Source organism: Chamaea fasciata, unplaced genomic scaffold (assembly GCF_029207755.1).
Source record: "Chamaea fasciata isolate MVZ Bird 193981 ecotype frontalis unplaced genomic scaffold, bChaFas1.0.hap1 SCAF_537, whole genome shotgun sequence".
NCBI lineage: Eukaryota > Metazoa > Chordata > Aves > Passeriformes > Sylviidae > Chamaea > Chamaea fasciata.
Genome location: NW_027094622.1, coordinates 26,833 through 46,777, shown reverse-complemented (window position 1 = coordinate 46,777; position 19,945 = coordinate 26,833). Strand labels below are relative to the sequence as shown.

Here is a 19,945-nt window from a genome sequence, read left to right as displayed (position 1 = left end):
GTATTCGAGCTTTCATCCCCAAGTTCCTCCCAGAAAATAACGACAGTTTTTATCGGCTTGTCACCTTGGAGAGCTGCTCTTCCATTGGGCCCTGGAATAGATCCCAAGAAAACCCCCAAACCAACACCAAAGGGCGAATTTCTGATGGGAAACCTCAGGCAGAGCTCGAGGAGGGAGGAGAGAAGCCCTCAGCTCCACATGGAGCTGTCTCTGGAGAAGATCTCCTCAGCCCACAAGAATTCCAGCCCTGCAAAATTTCAGTTTTTGAGGTGGTTTCACTCTTGATACAGCATAAAAATTATGGATAAACAGGGAAAACTTCACTCTCCATGCTGGAGAAAGACCTGGATCTTTGATTTCCAGCCAACACATCCCATAGGATTTCTCTGCATCCCAACCCTCAGTTTCCTGCCTTGAGTCCTTCCTCAAAGGAGAATTTTCCTTTAAATCCTCCCTTTTCCAAGGAAAAAAAAAAGAAACAAAAACAAAAAAAGGGGGAAACAGATTAATCCAACAGCTGGGATATAATTTGCCATCAGAGGAGGACTGTTCATTGCAGGAAGGTGAAAGGGGGAGACAGGGTGAGAAATGGATGGGACAGAGAGGAGGAAGTGGAGGGAGCATGAGAGGACGGGAGAACTGGAGAGGCCAAAATGGAAAGGACAGAGGGAGGAAATGGAGGTAACGTGAGGGGCCAGCAGGGTCCTGGGTGGCCGAGGGGAACAAAAACCATGGAGAGGAACCTGGTGAGTCGCGAAGCGAGCGGGGGCAATCTGGGGGAAGGGCAGGTGTCTCTCCTTCAGGTGAGCAGCAGCAGGTACTCCTTGAGGCAGGCAGGCAGTGGCAGCTGCTGCACAGCCTGGGGCAGGAAGCGCAGGCCCAGCGAGCGGCGCACGGCGTAGCGCGACAGCGCCTGCAGCGTGCCCGGCGCCGAGCACAGCAGCGTCAGCCGCTGGCACAGCTGTGGGTCCCGCGCCACCTCCCAGGGCAGGCTCCCGTTCTTGCGCAGCTCGAAGTGTCCCGTGGCTCTGTGCAGCAAATCCAGGCAGGAATCCTCGCGCTCCGTGCCCAGGCCCCGCACCAGCAGCGCCACCAGGCGCGAGATGGGGCTTTGGCCCTTCAGATTGACCACGCGCACCTCGGCGCCGAAGTCCAGCAGGACGCTGACGCTCTCCAGGTTGCCCTTCATGGCCGCCCAGCTCAGGGGGGTGTCGTTGTTGTAGTCCAGGGCGTTGACCAAGGCGCCGTTGGCCAGCAGGGCCCGCACACACTCGGCGTTGTTCTTGAAGGCTGCCCAGTGCAGCGGCGTGTCCTTGTTGCCATCCAGGGCGTTGGGGTTGGCTCCGTACTCCAATAAAATCTCCACGCAAGTTTCGTCTTTTTCTGCTGCATAGTGAAGGGCTGTGCGGTTGTAGCCATCCAGTGCATTCACCTGGGGGAGAGAATAAAGGTTTGGGGGCTCAAGGAGCTGCCCCAGCTGGATGCAGCAGCAAGGAGTCAAAGGTCCCAAATGTAGGGAAAAATGAGGAAGGGTTTTAGTCCAGCAGGCAGGGGAAAGTGAGGTTAAAAATCCAGCAAATTCAGGGTTTAATTCTTCCGTCCCAGCCTCTCGAAAACTCAGCACAAAAATTTAGGTTTCAATACTACCTGCTCACCTTCCCAAAATCTCAGTGCCAACATTTAGGTTTTAATTCTCCCTCCTATCCCTCCCCAACAGCTCAGCACAGAAATTTAGGTTTCAATCCTTCATCTGCTCCCAAAATCTCAGCCCGAAAATTCCCTCCCTGCTGGGACAATGAACCTTCCCCCGGTGCCACTTTGTGAAGGGCTACAAAACCATAGAGCTAGAAAAGATCTACAAAGATCATCAAATCCAGGCCCTAGCCCTGCACAGGACACTCAAAATCCCCCACCTATGCCAGAAGCCTTGTCCAAACCCCAATCCCTCGAGCTGGTGCCCCATGACACTCCGGGGAAAGAACTTTTTCCCAAAATCCAACTTTAACCCATTAGCTCTAACCCGAGCTGTTTACCAGCTCCTCCCGACCTCCCCACCCTTTTTCTCGCTGTTTTCCACCTGTTTTCGGTTTTTATAAAACTTTACCTCAGCTCCTTTTTGCAGCAGCAGCTCCACGCAGTCAGCATCAGCCACCATGCAGGCACAGTGCAGGGGTTTGAGGGTGCCGTGCAGGCAGTTCACATCGGCGCCCTGGGGAGCACAGGAACCCCTCTGGTCAAAAACTCCCTCCTTCCCATCCCTTCAAGAAGGACACAGGAACCGTCTCGGGGTCAGCAAATGCCACCCTTTCCCTGTCCTTTCCATCCCTTCAGAATGGCTTAATTAAGAGAAATCCCGTGGGTTCGTTCACGAGAACCCTCCCGGTCTTCATCCCGGCTCCCACTTACGTTTCGCCAACTCACGGTCACCAAACGGTGTCCGGAGACACCCCCGGCCCCGTGGGTCTGGAGGCGGGGAAGGAAAAGCCTGTAATCTCTGACCCAACCGGAGATGCCCCGATCTCCGGGACCCGAAAACCCCTCCTGGGAGTCCTCACGGAGGCTCTGTAGGGCCCGGGACGGCCGGGGACAGCTCAGCAGTTCCCGTCAGAGGAACCCAGAGCCTTCAGGAGACTCAAGCAGGCCGGCCCGGCCGCGGAAGGGGTGCGATGTCCCGAGCGCGGGTGCTCACCCGGCCGATGAGATCCTCCACGTTGTCCCGGGGGAAGGAGCGGATGGCGGCGATGGTGCGAATAAGGCGCTCGGACAGCGAATACTTGCTCTGGATGCTCTGCATGATGTACCACATGGCGCAGGCCGCGCCGCGGCATCCCCGGCCGGCCCCGCCGAGCCCCGCGCCGGACCCGGGGCGGGGTGGGGGGGAGCGGCCCGGCTGGGCCAAGCCGCAGGAGAGTCTGGAGTGGAGCCGCGGCTGTTCCGGAGGAATCCGGAGCAGTTCCGGGGCGGTTCCGGGGGAGCCGGGCCGCTCCCGGAGCGTTCCCGGAGCAGCGGCTAACGCCGGCCAAGAAGGACGCGGAAACGCCGCTAACAGAAGTGACGTCACTTCAAGTGCCCCGCCCTACCTTCTCGCCACCAATCCGGCTCCGGCGCCGCCGCTGATCCCGCCCCCTCCGTTCCTTTCCGCCAATCCCCAGCACCAACCGCCCCTAAACCGCGCCCCCCAACGTACTTCCACCAATCCTCGCTCTCCCAAGATAACGAAGGCCCTCCCCCTCCTCCCTAGATCCCTCCCCGTAGCCCCCACATTTTTCGCCAGTTTCCCCCATTTTTCCCAATTTCCCTCCATTTCGCCCCAAACTCCGATTTCCCCTTATACCGCGCCCACACAGAGCCACCAACCAATAGGAATGCAGCACCAGCAACACACCCTCGAAAAGTACCCGGGGGGCTAGGCGGTGGAGACCACGCCCCCTCTTTCCCCCGGCCTCACAGGCGGACCCAAAATGGCCCCCAAACTGGCATTTTTTTAAACTCATTTTTAATTTCTTCTGGCCCCAGCCACTTCCAGGGAAGCCCCGGAGCTCCTGTCCAGGAGCCTCAGACCCCTTCAGAGGTCCCTGTTTGTCCTTTATGGCCGTGGATTGGGATCCCACTGGGAGCGCCCGCCCCTCACCGGCCGCAGTGCAGAGCCCTAAATGAAGGAAAATGGTCCTGGCTACCGAATTTTGGGGTGGCTACCGCATTTTGGAGAGTGGCGACTGAATTTGGGGAGGTCTTGGTTACCGAATTTGGGGATGTGGGTACTGAATTTCGGGAATAGCTACTGAATTTGGAGAGTTTGTCCTGATTTAGGAGGAATAAGGGTAGGGATAAGGGAGGGGCAAGGGGAAGGGGTGGAGTTGGAGCCCTCCCAGTAACACCAAGCCCCCCTCCCAGTAACCCAAACACCTCGTCCCAGTGCTCCCAGGAACTCAAAATCTCACTCAGTAACCAATCTCCCCTTCCAGTCCCTCCCAGTTACCTTTCCCAGTTTATTCCAGTCCCTCACAGTAACCCCCCCCTCACAGTGCCCCCAAGTCCCTCCTGGTGCTCCCCATATCCCCTCCCAGTCCCTCCCAGTTTATCCCAGTCCCCCTAGATCCCCCTCTCCGCATCTCCCCCTTCATCCCCCTTCCCAGGACCTCCCAGTGCCCCCAGTACCTGCCCCTCGCTTGTCCCAGCCATGGGGAGCACTAAGGGGGGAAAGCAGCGTTAGGGGGCTTTGAGGTCACCCCATAGATCGGGGTCAGCGCTGAGGGGCTACTCTGGGAGGGCTTGGGGTCCTGAAGCGGGTTTGGGGAGCTCTGGGCTCCTTCTGTGGGGGTTTGGGGTCCCTATGGGAAGAGATCAGGGGTTTGTGGTCCCTCCGAGGAGTTTTGGGGTTTCTGCGAGAAGAGATCAGGGGGTTGGGGTCGCACCATGGAGTTTCGAGGCCGTATATGAGCTTTTAGGGCTCCCCCTTGGCGATGAGGAAAGGGGGTAGGGCTTGGAGCTGAAGGGTGGGGCTCGGGGCATTGTGGTGAGGTAAATCCCGTAGGATTTGGGGGTCACTCACCCATGCTGGAGGCCAGAGGGGTCCCTGAATCTCTGTAGGCTATGCCAACCTGGGGGGGGGGCAAAGAATTATGAGAACCCCCCTATTTTGGGGTGGCCTCCATTTGGAGTGAGGTCTCACCTGCCATCCTGGGGTGCTGCGGGACCGGGGGGGCTCCGATGGGGCCAAGCGACTGCAAAAGAGGGGTGGGAGGTTTGGGGGAACCCCCTGTGCAATTGGGGTAACCCCACCGCAATTTAAGATGCCCCCCCTTACCTGACCACTTGGCTGCTGAGCTGCCGGCGGGGCTGAGGGGTGACTGGAAGGGAGACAGAAAATTTGGGGGGACCCCTATGAGCAAGGAGGAGATGTGGAGGGGTTTTAGGGTGTGGAAGATCCCCTTAAAGATTTGGGGGGCACTTACCTGACTGTGTAGGGGAGGGACGGGGGCTGCTACTGCGGCTGCTCCAGCGCCAGCCTGGGGAGAGCTGTGGGGAGATTTGGAGGGCAGTTTGGGAAGGGAGGAAGGGGCAGGGGGGCTTTGGGAGGCAGTTTGGGGGCCAGGGAAGGGGGACTTTGGGAACCACCTGCATGTGGCGCAGCTCCGCGTTCTCCTGGCGAAGTGACTCCAGCTCCCTGGAAAGGAGGAGGATTTAATGGGGGGTGAGAAATCCCCCCATTTGGAGTGGGAGTCCCCCCATAGGGCAGCTGAGGGGGGCAGAGCAAAGGGGTGGAAGCTCACCAAGATGGCAGCAAATGGCAGAACATGCTGTCACCAACGTGGCAGCCAAGGGTGGGGGTAAGACACTCCCAAGAAAGCAGCCAGAAGGATGAGGACGCTCATCCAGACGTTGATCAAGGAGTGCTGCCCCACCCACACGCCCCGAGGAGCCCAAGATGGAAGTGTGGCCCTCCTTCCGTGGTGTCCCCCTCACCTCCTCATCTCCCCCAGTTCCTCTCTGGTCTTGTCCAGCTCTGCCTGCACCTGCCGAGTTCTGTCCCGGTGCAAGTCCACCAGCAGTTGTGCCTGTGTCATCTGGAACCGCCACACCTGGGGGACAGGGGTCACCCCCTTGTACGCCCCCAGCATGTGGGGTTGGGGACAGTGGTGGAACCTCATCCCCCATCACCTCACCTGCGAGATGTGGGCAAAGTGCTTCTGGGCAAGGGCCACAGGGTTCTTGAAGAAAACCTTCTCCTCTGGGCGCATCTGTTGGGCATGGGGGCGTCAAAAGGATGGGAAGAAGGTTGGGAAATGAGAGGGGAAAAGGGGGGGAAGGGGTGAGGATGAGGTGACACGGGGCACAACATGGTGAACACTGGCCTGCTGGGACAGGGGCAGGTAGCGGCAGGCGGTGGCACAGACTGGGCAGGGACCTGTGGGAGGGGGAGAAAAAAAAGTGAGAAAAGTGAGAGAAAAAAGTCCAAAAGTCCCAAAAAGGGTGTTCCTTGAAGGAAATGGACCATTTCCCCTCATTTCAGGGTTTTAAATTGAGACAGGATCCTCCACTTACACAATGCTAAGGCTTTACATCGAGGGAAAAATCCTCCTTTTTCCATCATTTGAAAGATAGAAATTATGGGGAAACCCCTTTTTCCCAATATTTTACGGGTTTTAAATTGAGGCAGAGCCCATTTTATTTACTTGAGTTGAGGTGACCCCTCCTTTCCCCTTCATTTTAAAGGGTTAAATTGAAGGAAACTCCCCCTTTCTCGGCATTTTAAGGGCTTAAATTGGGGGTTTTCCTCAATTTTACCTGTGCCCCCACAGCCCTCGCACAGGATGTGGCCGCAGGTGGTGATGGCGAACCTGGCGCCATCCTGGCGGAAGCAGCGAGAGCAGTGGAACCAGTCCATGGCGGGCCTGGGCTGAGGAGTCGCCTCTGAAGCCTCCACACGTGAGAGCCTGTGAGAGAATGAGGCGGAAAGGTGAAGGGAAAAGGGTGGGAAAAGGTGGGAGAACAAAGGGATGGAAATGCGAGGAGAAAAGGGTCAGAAATGTGAGGGAAGAAGGGCTGGAAGCGTGAGGTGAAAAAGGGCGGGAAATGTGAGGGAAAAAAGGGCGGGAAACGTGAGGGGAAAAACAAGGTGAGAGGTGAGAGGAAATGGGGTGGGATAGGTTAGGGGGAAAAAAGGTGCAAAAAGGGAGAAAAAAGAAAGAGCAGGAAATATGAGAAGGAAAAGCAAGAGAAAAAGGGTGGGGAAAGGGAGAGAAGAACAGGGTGGGAAAGGTGAGAGGAAAAAGGGTGGGAAAAGGAAGGGGAAGAAAGGTGGAGAAAGGATTGTTATAAATGAATGTGCTGCCTAATTTTCTAATCAAAAACAAAAACCCAAACAAAATTAAATGTAGCAGCAAGTTTAATTTGAGCAGCTTAAAAGTTACAATAATTTGTTAATAGTAGATAATATCGGTTCTAAAAAATAATACATAAGCAAATGGACCACGGGGTACAGGAGCAGGACCTGTCCTGCCTCGTACAAATAAGAAGCTCTAAATTCAACCTTTTTATACTGTGTGTCACCTCCCATTCCCTCCTATTTTCGATTTGTAAGATCTGTATCACCACCCTTATCACCACCCATTTCCACCTCCACTCCCCTTTTAGGGGGTCTTCCCCACCTTCGGGGGTCATAGGGAGGAAGGCTCTCATCTTCCTCGTGTGTCCTTCCAATAACCACATTTGCTACACATGCATATTAAGCCTATATTATGTCAGTAAATACTAAATTTGCACATCTGAATACCTTCCTGATACACTGAGGCAATAAAGTCAATATAATTAAAGTTTTTCTGGATTTTCCCCAAGTTTCCCTGTCTCCTAGTTATTTTTGACTCTTCTTATCTTGGTCTCTTCCTGTCCCTCACTCTCTACTGAACATCTGCTGGAGAAGGGGCGAGAAACATCCCCATCCCCTCCCCCCCCCCCAAAAAAAAACCAACAACAAAGTGACATTTTAACTATCGTTTTAAAATATTGATTACTGTTTTAATTTTGTCAACCCGAATCATACCCATTTATCACAGGAGGAGGAAAAAGGGCAGGAAATGTGAGAAGGGAAATGGTGGGAAAAAGGAGAGAAAAAGAGCAAGAAAGGGGGAGAGATGAAAACAGTGGGAAAATTGAGGGGGAAAGGGGCCACCTGGATGGGGACAGGGAAGCCAAAATGGGGACACCAGGATGGGGACAGCAACATCTGGGCCTGTGAGGACTCTCGATGGGGATGGGGAAATTGGAATGGGGATAAGGACACCAAGATGGAGACACCATGAAGGGCCAGGATGGGGATGGAGACACCAGGATGGAAACAGGGACACCAGGATGAGCCTGTGGAAACACTGGGATTGGCACAGGGACACATGAATGGGGATGTTGGGATGGGGACACTGTGATTGGGATGGGGACATTGGCACAAAGATGCTGGGATGGGGACCCCAGGGTGGGGACAGGGACTTCACAGCAGGGATGGGGACCCCAGGATGGCAATCCTGGCACTTGGGCACACAGATCTGCCGATGCCATCAATAAAAGGTCCCCAAGCAGCCTCGTCCCACCATGCGGATTCAGGAACACCAGCCAAGGGGTGACAACCCCACTGAGATTACGGGGTCACCCCCAGTGATACCAGTATGGCCATGCAGAGCTTTTCTCATCCTCCAGGAACCAGTCCCTGGGGTGGGGGAAGGAGACGGGGACCCTCTACTACAACTCCAGCACCCCCAAACCCTCTGAGGGCATGCAGTTGCAGGATGAGCACCCTAAATCCCAATCACACAATTCCACAATCCTGGAATCTCATGATCCTCTGGCCTCATTGTGTAATTCCAACCATTTTTAATCCTTGGGGGGGAGGGTGGCAGGAAAAGGACCTACAGAAAACTGGGGGGTTCAGAAATTTGAGGTGGTGCAGGGGGAGCATCCCAAACCCTGATCCTGCTATTCCATGCTCCCAGAATCCAGAAATCCTGCCAAAACTTTAGTCATGTTGCATAATTCCAACTACTTTTATTGGGGGGGGGGGCAGGAAGAGCACCCCCAGAATATCGGGGAAGGGGCTCGGGGTTTGGAGGGTGCAGGAGGCACCCCAGAACTTCAATCCTATCACCTGATCCCAAAATTCCTCCATGCCGCTATGTAATCCTCTAGCCTCATTGTGCAATTCCAACCATTTTTAATTGTAGGGATTGGGGGGGGGGGGGGGGGGGGGGGGAAGAGCAGAAATGCATCTCCAGGCCCTCGTGAGGGGAAATCTGGGAGGGCACAGGGGCCACCCCAAAAGCCCGATTCCGCTCCCCCCAATCCCGCTATCTCGGGATCCCATGATCCTTCGTTGTGTAATTCCAACCATTTTTGATTCCCGAGGGCGGAGGGGGGCAGGAAACGCCCCAAGAGAACCCTCTGGTGGGGGTCAATCTGGGGGGGCGCAGGCGACACCCCGAAGCCACGATCCCGCCATTCCCAGAATCCTTGGATGCCGCTGCCGAGCCCTCCACCTTCGTTGCGTAATTCCAACCATTTTTAATTCCCGGGGGGGGGGGGGGGGGGGGGGGCAGGAAACGCGTCGCTGCCGTTACACAAAGCAGGAACGGGGGAGGGAGAAGTTTGAGGGGGGCCTGTCCTTAGTCCCCCCAAACCCACCCTATTCACCCCCTCTACACGTCCCCCCCCCCGCCCCCGCCATCCATTTCCTCCTTGGAAAACAACCCAAAAACCCAAAGCCCCAACAATTCGGGAAATTCTCACAATTCCCCCCAACTGAAAACCGGGTGCTTCGGGGGTGTCCTTGCTGGGACCCGCCCTTTTTTTTTTTCTCCCGTAGGGCTCCCCCCCCCGCCCAAATTCCCGTTTTTCCAAGGTTTCCCCCCGCTTTTCCCAACGTTTTTTCCCCGCTTTTTTCCCAGTGGCGCATCCGGCGGGGAATGGGATGACGGGACCTTCCTGTTCCCGGCCCCGCGCCCGCCTCGCGCCCGGGGGACGCCCCCGCCACGATCCCCCCGCACCCCCGAGCCCGACGGGACCCCCGGAGACACCCCCGGAGACGCCTCCGGGCCCCCGCGCGCCGCGGAGCCGCCGAGGTGAGTCGGGGGGCGCGGGGGGAGGAGCGGGAAGCGCCGTTTTTGGGGAAGGGCAGGGGAAAGAGCGGAGACCCCCTCCTCCCAAAAAATAGGAATCCTCCCCCCACCCCTAGTTTGGAATACCCTAATGTTGGATTTGGGATGGGGGAGGCGATGGCGAGGGGGTGCCGTCGAGGGGCTGGAAATGAGGGAAAAAGGAGACTGGGAATCCTCCCACAAGAATTTTGGGAGACTCCCTCCCACCCCCCAGATGGAGATGCCGGCGGGTATGGATTTGGAGGGGCGATGGCGGAGGGCTGGCAAAAGATTTGGGGTGGGGGAGGATGTGGATGAACGGCGGGTTTAGGGGTGGAAAGGGAAGAGAAGAGAGCGGGAAGATCCCCCCCTCAAAAATTTGGGAGACCCCCCCTGTCCAACTGGGGATACCCAGGGGATGGAGGGGAGCGATGGATTGGAGCCGGGGGTGGGGGACAGTGGAAATGAGGCGCCGTTTTTAGAATTGGAAAAGATGGAAAAAGGAAAGCGGGGAAACACCCCCCCCCCCCCCCCATTTAGGATACCCCTCCCCCGGATACTCCCGGTCTTGGATTTGGGAGCGGGGAGGCGATGGCAGGGGAGCGACTATGGAAGGGGAGGGGGGAGGTGCCGTTTTCAGGTTTGGAAAAGAGAGAAAAAGGAGACTGGGGACCCCTCACAAAAATTTGGGAGATTCCCCCTGCTGCTGGGGGTAACCACCGTCTTGGATTTGGGATGGGAGATGGATTTGGGCCTCGGGGGAGGGATCAGGTGCTGGTTTGGGGGGCAGAAAGGGGGGGAATGATAGTGGGGACCTCCTCCGATAAATTTAGGATGCTCCCATGTTGGACTTGGGGGGGAGGCTGTGGATGAACCGTTTTGGGAATGGGGGGGGAGGAGTGGGGACCCCTCAAAAAAACCTGGGAGTCCATCGTCCCCCGCCCCCAGTATTGGATTTGGGGTGAGGGGTGAATTCTGGGGAAGGTTTCCTGGGCTCTGTCATTCTTTTGTGCCCCCTTACCGAAATTAAAAGGTGGGAACAAAATGGGGGGGGGATTGGGGGTGATTTGGGGGGCCCCGGGTGATTTTGGGGGGCACTGGGTGACCCACTCTTTGTGATCCCCCTTCTGTGTCCATTCTCACCCCAGATTTTGCGGACTGAGTCCAGAGCAGCTGCGGGACCTGCTGAGACCCCCAAAGAGCAGGTGGCGGGGGAATTGGGGAGTACAGGGGGATTTGGGGCGGGGCACAGAGGGATTTGGGGGTCACACAGGATTTGGGGGGACACAAAGGGATTTTGGGGGAAACAGGGATATTTGAGGGGGCATAGAGGGATTTGGGATCACGTGGAGGGAGTTTGAGATTACACTGAGAGATTTGGGGGGACACAGAGAGATTTTGGGGGGAACAGATGGGTTGTGTGGCAGAGGGGTTTTTGGGGGAATGAGACTTAGCGGGGCACGAGGAGATTTGGGATCACCCTGAACGGTTGGGGAGGGGGGGTGACACAGAAGGATTTGTGGGGAGGGTGCTGGGAAATTGAGGGGGGCAAAAAAGGATTTGAGGTCACAGGGACGATTTTAGAGTCAACCTGGGAAATTTGGGGGGGACACAGCCAGAACCAAGATGCAAACAATACTTTGGGATTGGGGGGTGGGGGTTTTTGCAGCTTGGGGGGGTCCTTGGAGGTTCTGGGGTGCTCAGGGCTCCCCTTGATGCTGCAGCCTCCCCCGGGAGCCCCCATGGAGCAGGACGAGCCAGACGTGGTCGAGCTGCAGGACTCGGATGAGGGGGACTTGGTCCGGAGGGTCTTCATTGGTGAGGGGGGGACACCAAAAGTGGGGGGGGGGGGTTGGGGGGCTCCAGATAACTCAGAAAGGGGGTGCAGGAAATTGTAGAGGTATCCAGACACTTTTGGGGAGGCTGCAGGCAAAAATTCCAGATGCACCAAGAAGGGGATAGAAGGGGGTTCAAGGCACTTTTGGGGGTCTCCAGACACCACTGGAGGGAGGCCTAGAGGATTTGAGGGGGGCTCAAAATACTTTTGAGGGCGTTCCAGACCCTCCAAGAAGAGGGTATGGGGAATTTTGGGGGTCTTCAGGTATTTCTGGGGGGCTCCAGACAATCCAGGAGGGGGCACAGCCCCTTTTTGGGGCAAAATGAGCATTTTGGGAGGGGGTGCAGCCCCTTTATGGGGTGCCCAGTACACAAGGAGGGGGGCAAAGCCTCTTTTTGTGCGCCCTCTTGGGTCATAACAAATATATGGGTCGCGGGTCCAGCCACCTTTTGGGGTACAATGAACGTTTAGGAAGGGGGTCCACCTCCTTTTTGGGTGCAGTGGACATTTGGGTCAGGGGTCTCAGCCCCTTTTTTGGGTACCGTGAACATTTGGGATGGGGGTCCGGCCCCTTTGGGATCACAACGATTTTTTGGTCAGTGGTGCAGCCGTTTTTGGGTCATAATGAACGTTCGGGTCAGGGCTCCAGCCCCTTTCAGGGGCTCAATAAATATTTGAGGGGAAGGCCCAGCCCCTTTTTGGGTCTCAGCAAACATTTGGGGAGGGGGCCCAGCCCCTTTTGGGTCACAACAAACATTTTGAGAAGGCTCCAGGTAAATTGGAGAGCCTCCAGGCACCCTTTTAGGGCACAGTGAGCATTCAGGCAGGGGGCCCAGCCCATTTTAGGGGTGCAATAAACATTTGTGTCAGGGGCCCAGCCCCTTTTAGCATCACAACAAACATTTGGGTTGGGAGTCCAGCCCTTTCTGTGCTCTCACTCCTCCCCGTGCCCCCCTCCTCCCAGCCGACGACGGCATCGTGAGCGACGGCGAGGCCGAGGTGCTGCCGCACGAGATCATCCGCACGGTGATCCCGCACAGCCCCCTGCGCCCCCCCCCGCCCCGCGGGACCCCCGGCCCGGCCCCGGGGGGCTCCGAGGAGGGCGGGGGGGCGGCGGGGCGGGGGCCGCCAGCGCCCCTTCATCTGCAACGAGTGCGGCAAGAGCTTCAGCCACTGGTCCAAGCTGCTGCGGCACCAGCGCACGCACACGGGCGAGCGGCCCAGCACCTGCGGCGAGTGCGGCAAGAGCTTCTCGCAGAACTCGCACCTGGTGCAGCACCGCCGCACCCACACCGGGGAGAAGCCGTACAGGTGCGGCCACTGCGGCAAGAGCTTCTCCTGGAGCTCCAACCTCATCCAGCACCAGCGCATCCACACCGGGGAGCGGCCGTACGGCTGCGCCGAGTGCGGCAAGAGCTTCACGCAGAGCAAGAACCTCATCAAGCACCAGCGCACCCACGCCGGACCGGGGGCGGCGCGGCCGCGGCGCTGCGCCCACCCTGCGGGGGCCCCGGGGGCGCTGAAGGGGCCGCGGGCGGGGGGCGAGGGCGAGGGGCCCGCGGGGAGCGAGGGCGGCCGCGGCCAGGAGCCGCTGATCTGTGTGGAGTGCGGGGAGAGCTTCTCCCGGAGCGCCGCGCTCAGGAGGCACCGCCGGGGGCACCGCCCGCTCTTCGTGCCCTGAGGGGACATGGGGACAGTGGCACCGCCTGCTCGTCGTGCTCTGAGGGGACAGTATAGGGACAATTGCACCGGGATGTGGGACAGTGCCCACTCTTTATGCCCTGAGGGGACACGGGGACACCGCGGAGAGGGCACAGGGACAGCGGGACACTGCCCGCGCACTGCCGGGGGCACCGCCTGCTCTTTGCGCCCTGGCAGGGCACGAGGACAGCGGCACCGGCACGCGCAGACACGGACAGCTGCGGTAACGCCCGCTCTTCGTGTTTTGAGGGGACACGGGGACAGTTTGGCAATGCCCTGCGGGGACGCGGGGACACGCAGACAGTGGGCCACGCTGGTGGGGGACCCAGGGCCTGTGCCACGGACAGGGGACGTGGTGCCACCACGCCAGGGGACACAGCGTTTCATGGGCACGACGTGGTGACAGCCGTGGTCACACAGGTTGTGCGACAGGTGAGGAGACGTGGTGACATCAAGCTGGGGGACAGTGGGGGGGGAGGCACCTGGACTGGGACAAGGACAGGACACGGTGACTCCAAGGGGGAGGACAAACGGACAGGACAGAGTAAAACAGAACTGATGTCCCCAAGCCCGCACTGTGCCCCGTGTCACCCTCGGTGCCCCTCGCTGTGCCCAGTCGGTGCCACATCCCAGAGCTGTAAATAGGGGAATAGGGGCGAGACACGGGGGGTGGGAGGTGACACCGGCACGCCCCTGTGGGGTGGGGAGGGGGCATCAAGGGGCTGGGTTGTGAATAAAGTTCTTGTGGGGGACCTAGGCATTGGTTTTGGAGGTGACAAAAATAGGGAAGGAGCAAAAGTGCCCCAAGCGGGGGGTGAATATAGCTCCCTGGAGGAGGAAGGGCAAAAAGGCCCCGGCGAGAAAATTTGGAGGGCTCAAGGGCTTGGGAGGGGACACACTTTGCGTCATCATCTTCAGCACGGCAGGGGGGAAGCGGCTCGGGGGGCCACACGAACCAGGGAGAGGTCGAGGGAAACACGGGGGCTAAGGGGGCCCCAAAGTGGGCAGGGGTCAGGGGCGAATGGGGGTACCCTCCGAAAAATGCGAACGGCGCAAGACTTCTCCCAAACCAAAACCTAGTACTCTGGCTGCCCTTGGAGTGACAGACGCCACCTCCGAACTAACATCAAGACACCGGGGGGCCAAGATTTAGTTCGCAGGAAAACGGGCGAGAGTTCCCGTCCAGGGGCGTGCAGCCGGGGCTGGATTAGGGCTCGGCTTCGACTCCCAAAACTGCGAGCGGCGCATTTCCCAAGGGAGTCCTCGGCGAGAGCGGCGCGGCTGGGATAGACAGGCCGGCCCCCGCGCTGCCCGCCGCCGCTGGCACACCACCCGCCCGCTCCCGGCGCCACCGGCCGAACCGCCCGGCTGCCCATATGCGGAACCGCCTCGGGAAATCGCAACGAAACCGCAGGTTCGGCGGCGGAGACCGAGTCTGGTTCAGCCAGACGAGTAGACACCTTTCGCAGTAGCGAGGTACCCCCGCGTCGCCATTTTGTCACTACGCGGCGATACCGCCCGACCCGCCATCTTTATTGTGGCATGACGTCATCGAGGGCGCTAGCCGACGCCACTTCTGCCCAATCGCCACATTCTGTCCGGTATCACGTGAGGCCAGGCCTGACGCCTTTATTTTAATCATACAGCTACATGTAGTAGAAGTTTTACTTTAAAAGCAAATACTTGTAGTAGTTTTCTGCTTAGGTGGTGTCTGTGAGAACCGGCATTTGGGAACAAAGGATGGAGTAAATCTGTTTCCTGCGTGCAGATAGAAAGTCCGTAGCAGGCAAAGGGAGTACTTATAAACTGTATCAATATGTCAACTGAACTTCAGGGTGGACCAGGGAGTGGGGCTGCTCAGGTTTGGTCAGGATTATCCATAAACAACCCGGATCCCTTACCCCTCAGGGGATATGTCAAACGCTTCAACAGAAACACAGTTCAGTAAGGATTGTGGAGGAAATACACAAGCTAATTGCTTATGATCTAGGGAGAAATTTGTCAGTAATTATAAACCTAGCACATGGGGAATTTTGGAGGCAGAATGCCAATTCTGGCCACAGGCACCCGGACAAGAAGTACAGCTCTTTTCCACAGAAAGGAAAGCCTGGCACCCCAGTGTTTCAGGGTCAGATGAAGGTCTATCCAAATTAGTACTGACCATTGGGAAGATTCAGAGTTAATTCATTTAGAATATCTATCCCTATTACGCATTCAGAGATAGCAAACCTGAAACCACAACCTCTCCTTGCCTGCTGTCTGTTAACCCCCAATTCCCCTTTTTGTCTCCATGCCAGTCTCCTATCTATGAGCTCACCTGCACATCCAGCCTCCTCAGAATCTGTACAATCCCAAACACCTCCAACCCATTTATCCCAGTGTACCCCCGCTTCTCGAATCACTGTGTGCACTTCCTTGTGATTCACTCACCCCTTTCTCTTCTTACTCTTCTGCTGCATCGTTCCATCTCCAGCCTAGTAAGTGTCCAACTTAACAGCAAGCAACTTACCCTGGCACTGTAACATTACAATTTCATTCTACAAATCACACACCTGTCAGCCCCTGGGCAGCATTCCAACAATAATAGCTCCTTCTGTTGGTGCTGTTAACAAAATCCATCCTTGTCCTCTTAAACCCACAAGTTCTTTTCCTTTTTTTACTATTTTATTCTTGGAAGCATTTCCATACAGCTAGGAGTTTGGCTTCTTTTAAGCAACTTGCTCACTGTTTGCATGGACCTCCAACTACACTTCAAAGCCAGCAAACTCCAGGGAAGATTTCCCATCTGGGAATTCCAAACACAACTGATGCCTTCCATTTAGATGAAAAAAGTGACATTCTGTTTTGATCCTGACAGACAAGACCAATTCTGTTCTGCCAGTGGGCAGGGTCAGCACCGAAGACGCAGACACCAACCTCAGGAGCTCAGGGTCTTTGGCGACAGCTCCGAGCAGCCAAGAACCTCCCAAGGAGAAGCTCAGCAATGCTCCCCAGCACTGCTACCCAAGGTGGCCTACAGGGACTGAGATCCAGCACCAGGGACCCTGAGCCTCACCCCCAGCAGCTGGGAATCCCCTGTCACAGCCCAGCCCTGGAGAGCCCCCCCAGAACTGGCAATTCCCGCGGGTGCGTCCGCCCGCAGGCCAAGAGGCTCCGGCTGTGCCGGGACAGGGCCCAGGTCGGGCAAATGCTGCAATAAACAGGCGCACACAACTCCCACGGCGGGAACAGCTGGGCTCAGCCTCCTCCTGCGTCGCCCCAAAGCTTGGCCAGGGCTTCAGGAGCAATGCAGGAGCTGCCTTTGGCCCCGCTCCTCCCAACAAGGCCACAGGACTCATCTCAGGGCCCTGTCCGGCCTCTGAACACAGAAAGGTCAAGCCATGTTTCACTAATGAGCACGGACCTAGCCCAGAACACTAACGATCCTGGCTACCGCACTACCGACAGGATACAAACACAACATCTGGGTTGAAGGCTCACCCAGAGGTCAGCTTTGCCTCAAGGCTCTGCTTCAGGCCTCAGGGCTTCAATAAATCCCAAGCTGTTTGAATCTCTGCAGAAAGCCTGCTCCCATCTCCTGTGGAACCACACTTCAGGCAGCACTTCCTCTGCCCACTCCGGAGGCTATTTAGCCTGCCAGCAAAGAGCAGGGGCTGACCTGGGAATGACAGAAGGCAGGGAGGGGAAAGGACCCTTTTTCCTCCATCCAAAACACCACAGGCCATCAGAAAACCCTCTGGTGAACACCTGAGCAATTACCTGAGCAGCACCAGGAGATGAAAGGCCTGGCACTCCTGACTCCCAGAGCTCCCAGGCCTGCCTTGCCACTCACCTTCAGCCCTCGTCTTGGACAGCAAGCCAACTCCAGGGACAGAAATCCAGGCTCCTACTGGTCCTAGAAGGAGGCACCCAACAGCTCTGTGCTGGCTGAACACGGCAGCAAAATCAGGATGCTCTTCCTTAGGCAAAACCCAAGCCATTAAAAAAGCTGGAACGCGGGACAACCCTGCCTCTCCACCGGGGCACTTGGATCCAGCCCTACTGACCCATGGACATTTGAGACAAGAATCCATAATCCTCTGTGAAATCACATCACAGCCCCAGATGTTTCCTCACTTGTGTCCTTAGCCCCTCACTTACCTTTCATAGAAATCTGCTAAGCGTTTGCAGACACTTTGCTTCTATCCAAAAAGATTAACATCACCTTATTTTAGGGTTTCAAGAAGTCACATCAAGTCATCTCAGTCACATGTTCCACATCAGATTCTCCTGTAAACAGAAAGAGATTTTTCTCCTCAGATCATTTATTAAGCTGCCAGGAACACCAGATCTCACAAGTACTCACAGAAATTCTCTCAACACCATTTGCTGCTTCTCTCTGCCAGGGCACCAACAAGTTCTGGGTCAGTTCTTGTTCCAAGCTGGCCAATGACCTTGAGCGATAAAAGAAGGCACCAGTATTGCTGCTAATTTTACAGCCACAGGCTTTGAACTTTCCAAAACGTAAAAGCTCCTGGAAGCAGAAGCAGACACTCCTCACTCTGCTGGAGCTGATGGGTCCATTCCCTGCTCTGCTCTCACAAACCCTTCAGCCACGCTGTCAAACCCAGCACTGCTGCAGATCTGCAACAGAAGAGCAGTTTACCCACGGGGGGCTTCCCCAAACGCACATTTCCCATCGGGTAACCAGAGCAGTTCATCCACGGGGTCTGCCCCAAACACACGTTTCCCATCAGGTAACCAGAGTAACCCAAGTGCTGATTTTACGTCTCCCCAAGCGTGGCCAAAGCCCCACATACACATTCCCACAGGGTGGCAAGAAAAACTGGAACAAACTTCATTATTCCTCAGACAACAATTAATCCAATTAACCACTGTGTACTTACACTGCTTGGCTCGGGGGGGTCAATACACCTGCGGTATATGCTGAGCTACAGAACATAAACACAAAAATGAATCTTGTTCCATAAATAAAACCAAACAGAAAGAAAAACCATAAGAAAACTCCATAGATTAGGAAACTCTTGCATGTATTTGAACATATCTCCTGAAATCAAAAAGCCACTTCCAATAGGAAATATTCCCAAGCCAGACAAAAGCCCCAATCACTGGACCCAACACACAACGTTTTTGGTACAAAACCTTCACACTTCATGACAAAGCTGAGGCAAAGAAAAAAGTTCCTCCGGACAAAACAAGGTAAATACTCTTTACCCCCATGATAAAAGCCCCCAAAACATACTGCCAACCCAAAAGCAAACAAACAAACCCAAACAAAGCCCAGCTGTCCTGAGTTCCATTTAACGTTCAGCCCCTTCCCAGACTGGGGACACCTGAGGGAGGTCTCACACACCCTTTCCAACTCCTCCACTCCTGCTTCCCTCCCCCTCAAACACCATTACCCTGCCCAGGGCTGAGGCAACCTAAATACCATGAAACAAAAAACTTAAACTAGCAGAAATAACACACTACTCAAAAGCTGTCTCTACTTCCTATAAGGAGCCCTTAGAAACTTGATAACACCTTCCACAGAAATCTTATTATTGAAGTCACTTCATAAACCAGCTAAGAAGGCGAACCTTGAAAGGTTTCTTCCTGCCACGTTCTTTGAAGTGAAAGGCTAATTAAAACCACCATTACCAGACACCAGCAAGACCCATACACCCCAAGACGTTAAAAGGGGAAAAACAAAAGCAGGAAAACTTCTGTACCTTCCCGAAACAACACACCCCAAGAGTACACGTCCCGTCCCCCCCCTCAGCTACAAAAACACCAAGGCTCAGCATAACTTTGAATTACAGAAAAACTTATCAAGAAAATTCTTCAGCACAGCGCAAAAATCCCCACATTCCCTCTACCTGAATCAAGAGAAACCACAAGGAAGAAAGAAAACTAACACAGAACACGCAACCCCCCCCCCCCAATTCAGGACCAAAAAAAGGCCAAAACCAAACTAAACTAAAGCAAGGTTTGCCTCCCAACCCCACGCAAAAAAAGTCTTGGAATTCTGAGGCAAACTGCGACAGACACACAGAACAACGACCCCTCAGCCCCACCTACCACCACCCACCACATAATAAATGGCTAAACAGAGTCCCATACACCACAGTTTACAGAAAAATAAAGGAACGTGTTCTCGCCGCGCTCCCACACAGAGCAACCAGAAAGTCCCACGGCACCCCGCAGAGCCCACTGCGCCCTCCGGGGCCCTTTTGAACCCTCGCCCGGCTCGTGATTGGCGAGTTCGCTGAGGCATCGGCAGCGCTGATTGGACAGCGGGCCCCGGGAACCGCCCGGGCGCCGCCCGGCCCGCGCTGAGGGCCCGGGGCTCCACCCGCTCCCTCGGTCCTCCTCTGCCCCGATCCCCCGGCCCAGATCCCTCGATTCTCCCCGGCCCAGATCCCTCGATTCTCCCCGGCCCCGGCCCCGCTCTGAGGCCCCGGCCCGGCCCTGGCCCCGGTCCCCCCCGGCCCCAGCCGCGCTCCCTCGGTGCCGGCGCGGGCTCCGCCCCGTCTCCGAGACCGGCCCAGCCCCGGCCCGCCCCGATCCCCCCGTGGCAGGTTTGTGTTCGGTTTGTGTCCGAGAAATGGGATCTCTGCCGGAGCGGTGCTGTTGGGAAGAAAGTAAATCTGCTCCGGGGATCTCCGATAAAAGACTAAGTTGCAAGGAAGGGGAATATTTATAAACTGTCTCCGTGCTTCACCGTAATTCTGGATGTCCGGATTTAGCCTGGGATTGTCAGGTAAGTCACAAACAAGTCAACCAGGCTCCTGAAGTCTCAATGAAT

General features: G+C 56.2%; 3 protein-coding genes across 4 annotated transcripts; 1 reads left to right on the top strand and 2 right to left on the bottom strand.

The window, feature by feature from the left end:
- Positions 1-255: 255 nt before the first annotated feature.
- On the bottom strand, positions 256-3,061 carry ASB8 (ankyrin repeat and SOCS box containing 8). 2 transcript variants are annotated; one of them, XM_066208934.1, is made up of 3 exons: positions 2,695-3,061; positions 2,105-2,258; positions 256-1,432 (listed from the first exon to the last, which is right to left on the bottom strand). In XM_066208934.1, exons 1-3 carry the CDS (start codon positions 2,826-2,828, stop codon positions 800-802), a joined length of 921 nt encoding a protein of 306 aa, XP_066065031.1. In that variant the 5' UTR covers positions 2,829-3,061; the 3' UTR covers positions 256-799. The 2 variants fall into 2 exon arrangements, with proteins under 2 accessions (XP_066065031.1, XP_066065030.1); XM_066208933.1 differs by having other exon boundaries at positions 2,105-2,209; positions 2,690-3,057.
- A 437-nt stretch (positions 3,062-3,498) lies between these two features.
- Positions 3,499-19,059, bottom strand: RNF212B (ring finger protein 212B). The gene is made up of 12 exons (XM_066208928.1): positions 16,991-19,059; positions 6,289-6,546; positions 5,856-5,908; positions 5,667-5,741; positions 5,467-5,582; positions 5,119-5,167; positions 4,956-5,019; positions 4,808-4,850; positions 4,673-4,724; positions 4,553-4,601; positions 4,159-4,190; positions 3,499-3,649 (listed from the first exon to the last, which is right to left on the bottom strand). The coding sequence occupies exons 2-12, from the start codon at positions 6,386-6,388 to the stop codon at positions 3,587-3,589; spliced, it is 696 nt and encodes a 231-aa protein (XP_066065025.1). The 5' UTR covers positions 6,389-6,546; positions 16,991-19,059; the 3' UTR covers positions 3,499-3,586.
- LOC136305628 (uncharacterized) lies at positions 9,459-14,932 on the top strand. Its single transcript, XM_066208927.1, has 4 exons — positions 9,459-9,605; positions 10,769-10,825; positions 11,345-11,438; positions 12,422-14,932. Exons 3-4 carry the CDS (start codon positions 11,363-11,365, stop codon positions 13,192-13,194), a joined length of 849 nt encoding a protein of 282 aa, XP_066065024.1. The 5' UTR covers positions 9,459-9,605; positions 10,769-10,825; positions 11,345-11,362; the 3' UTR covers positions 13,195-14,932.
- Positions 19,060-19,945: the final 886 nt, after the last annotated feature.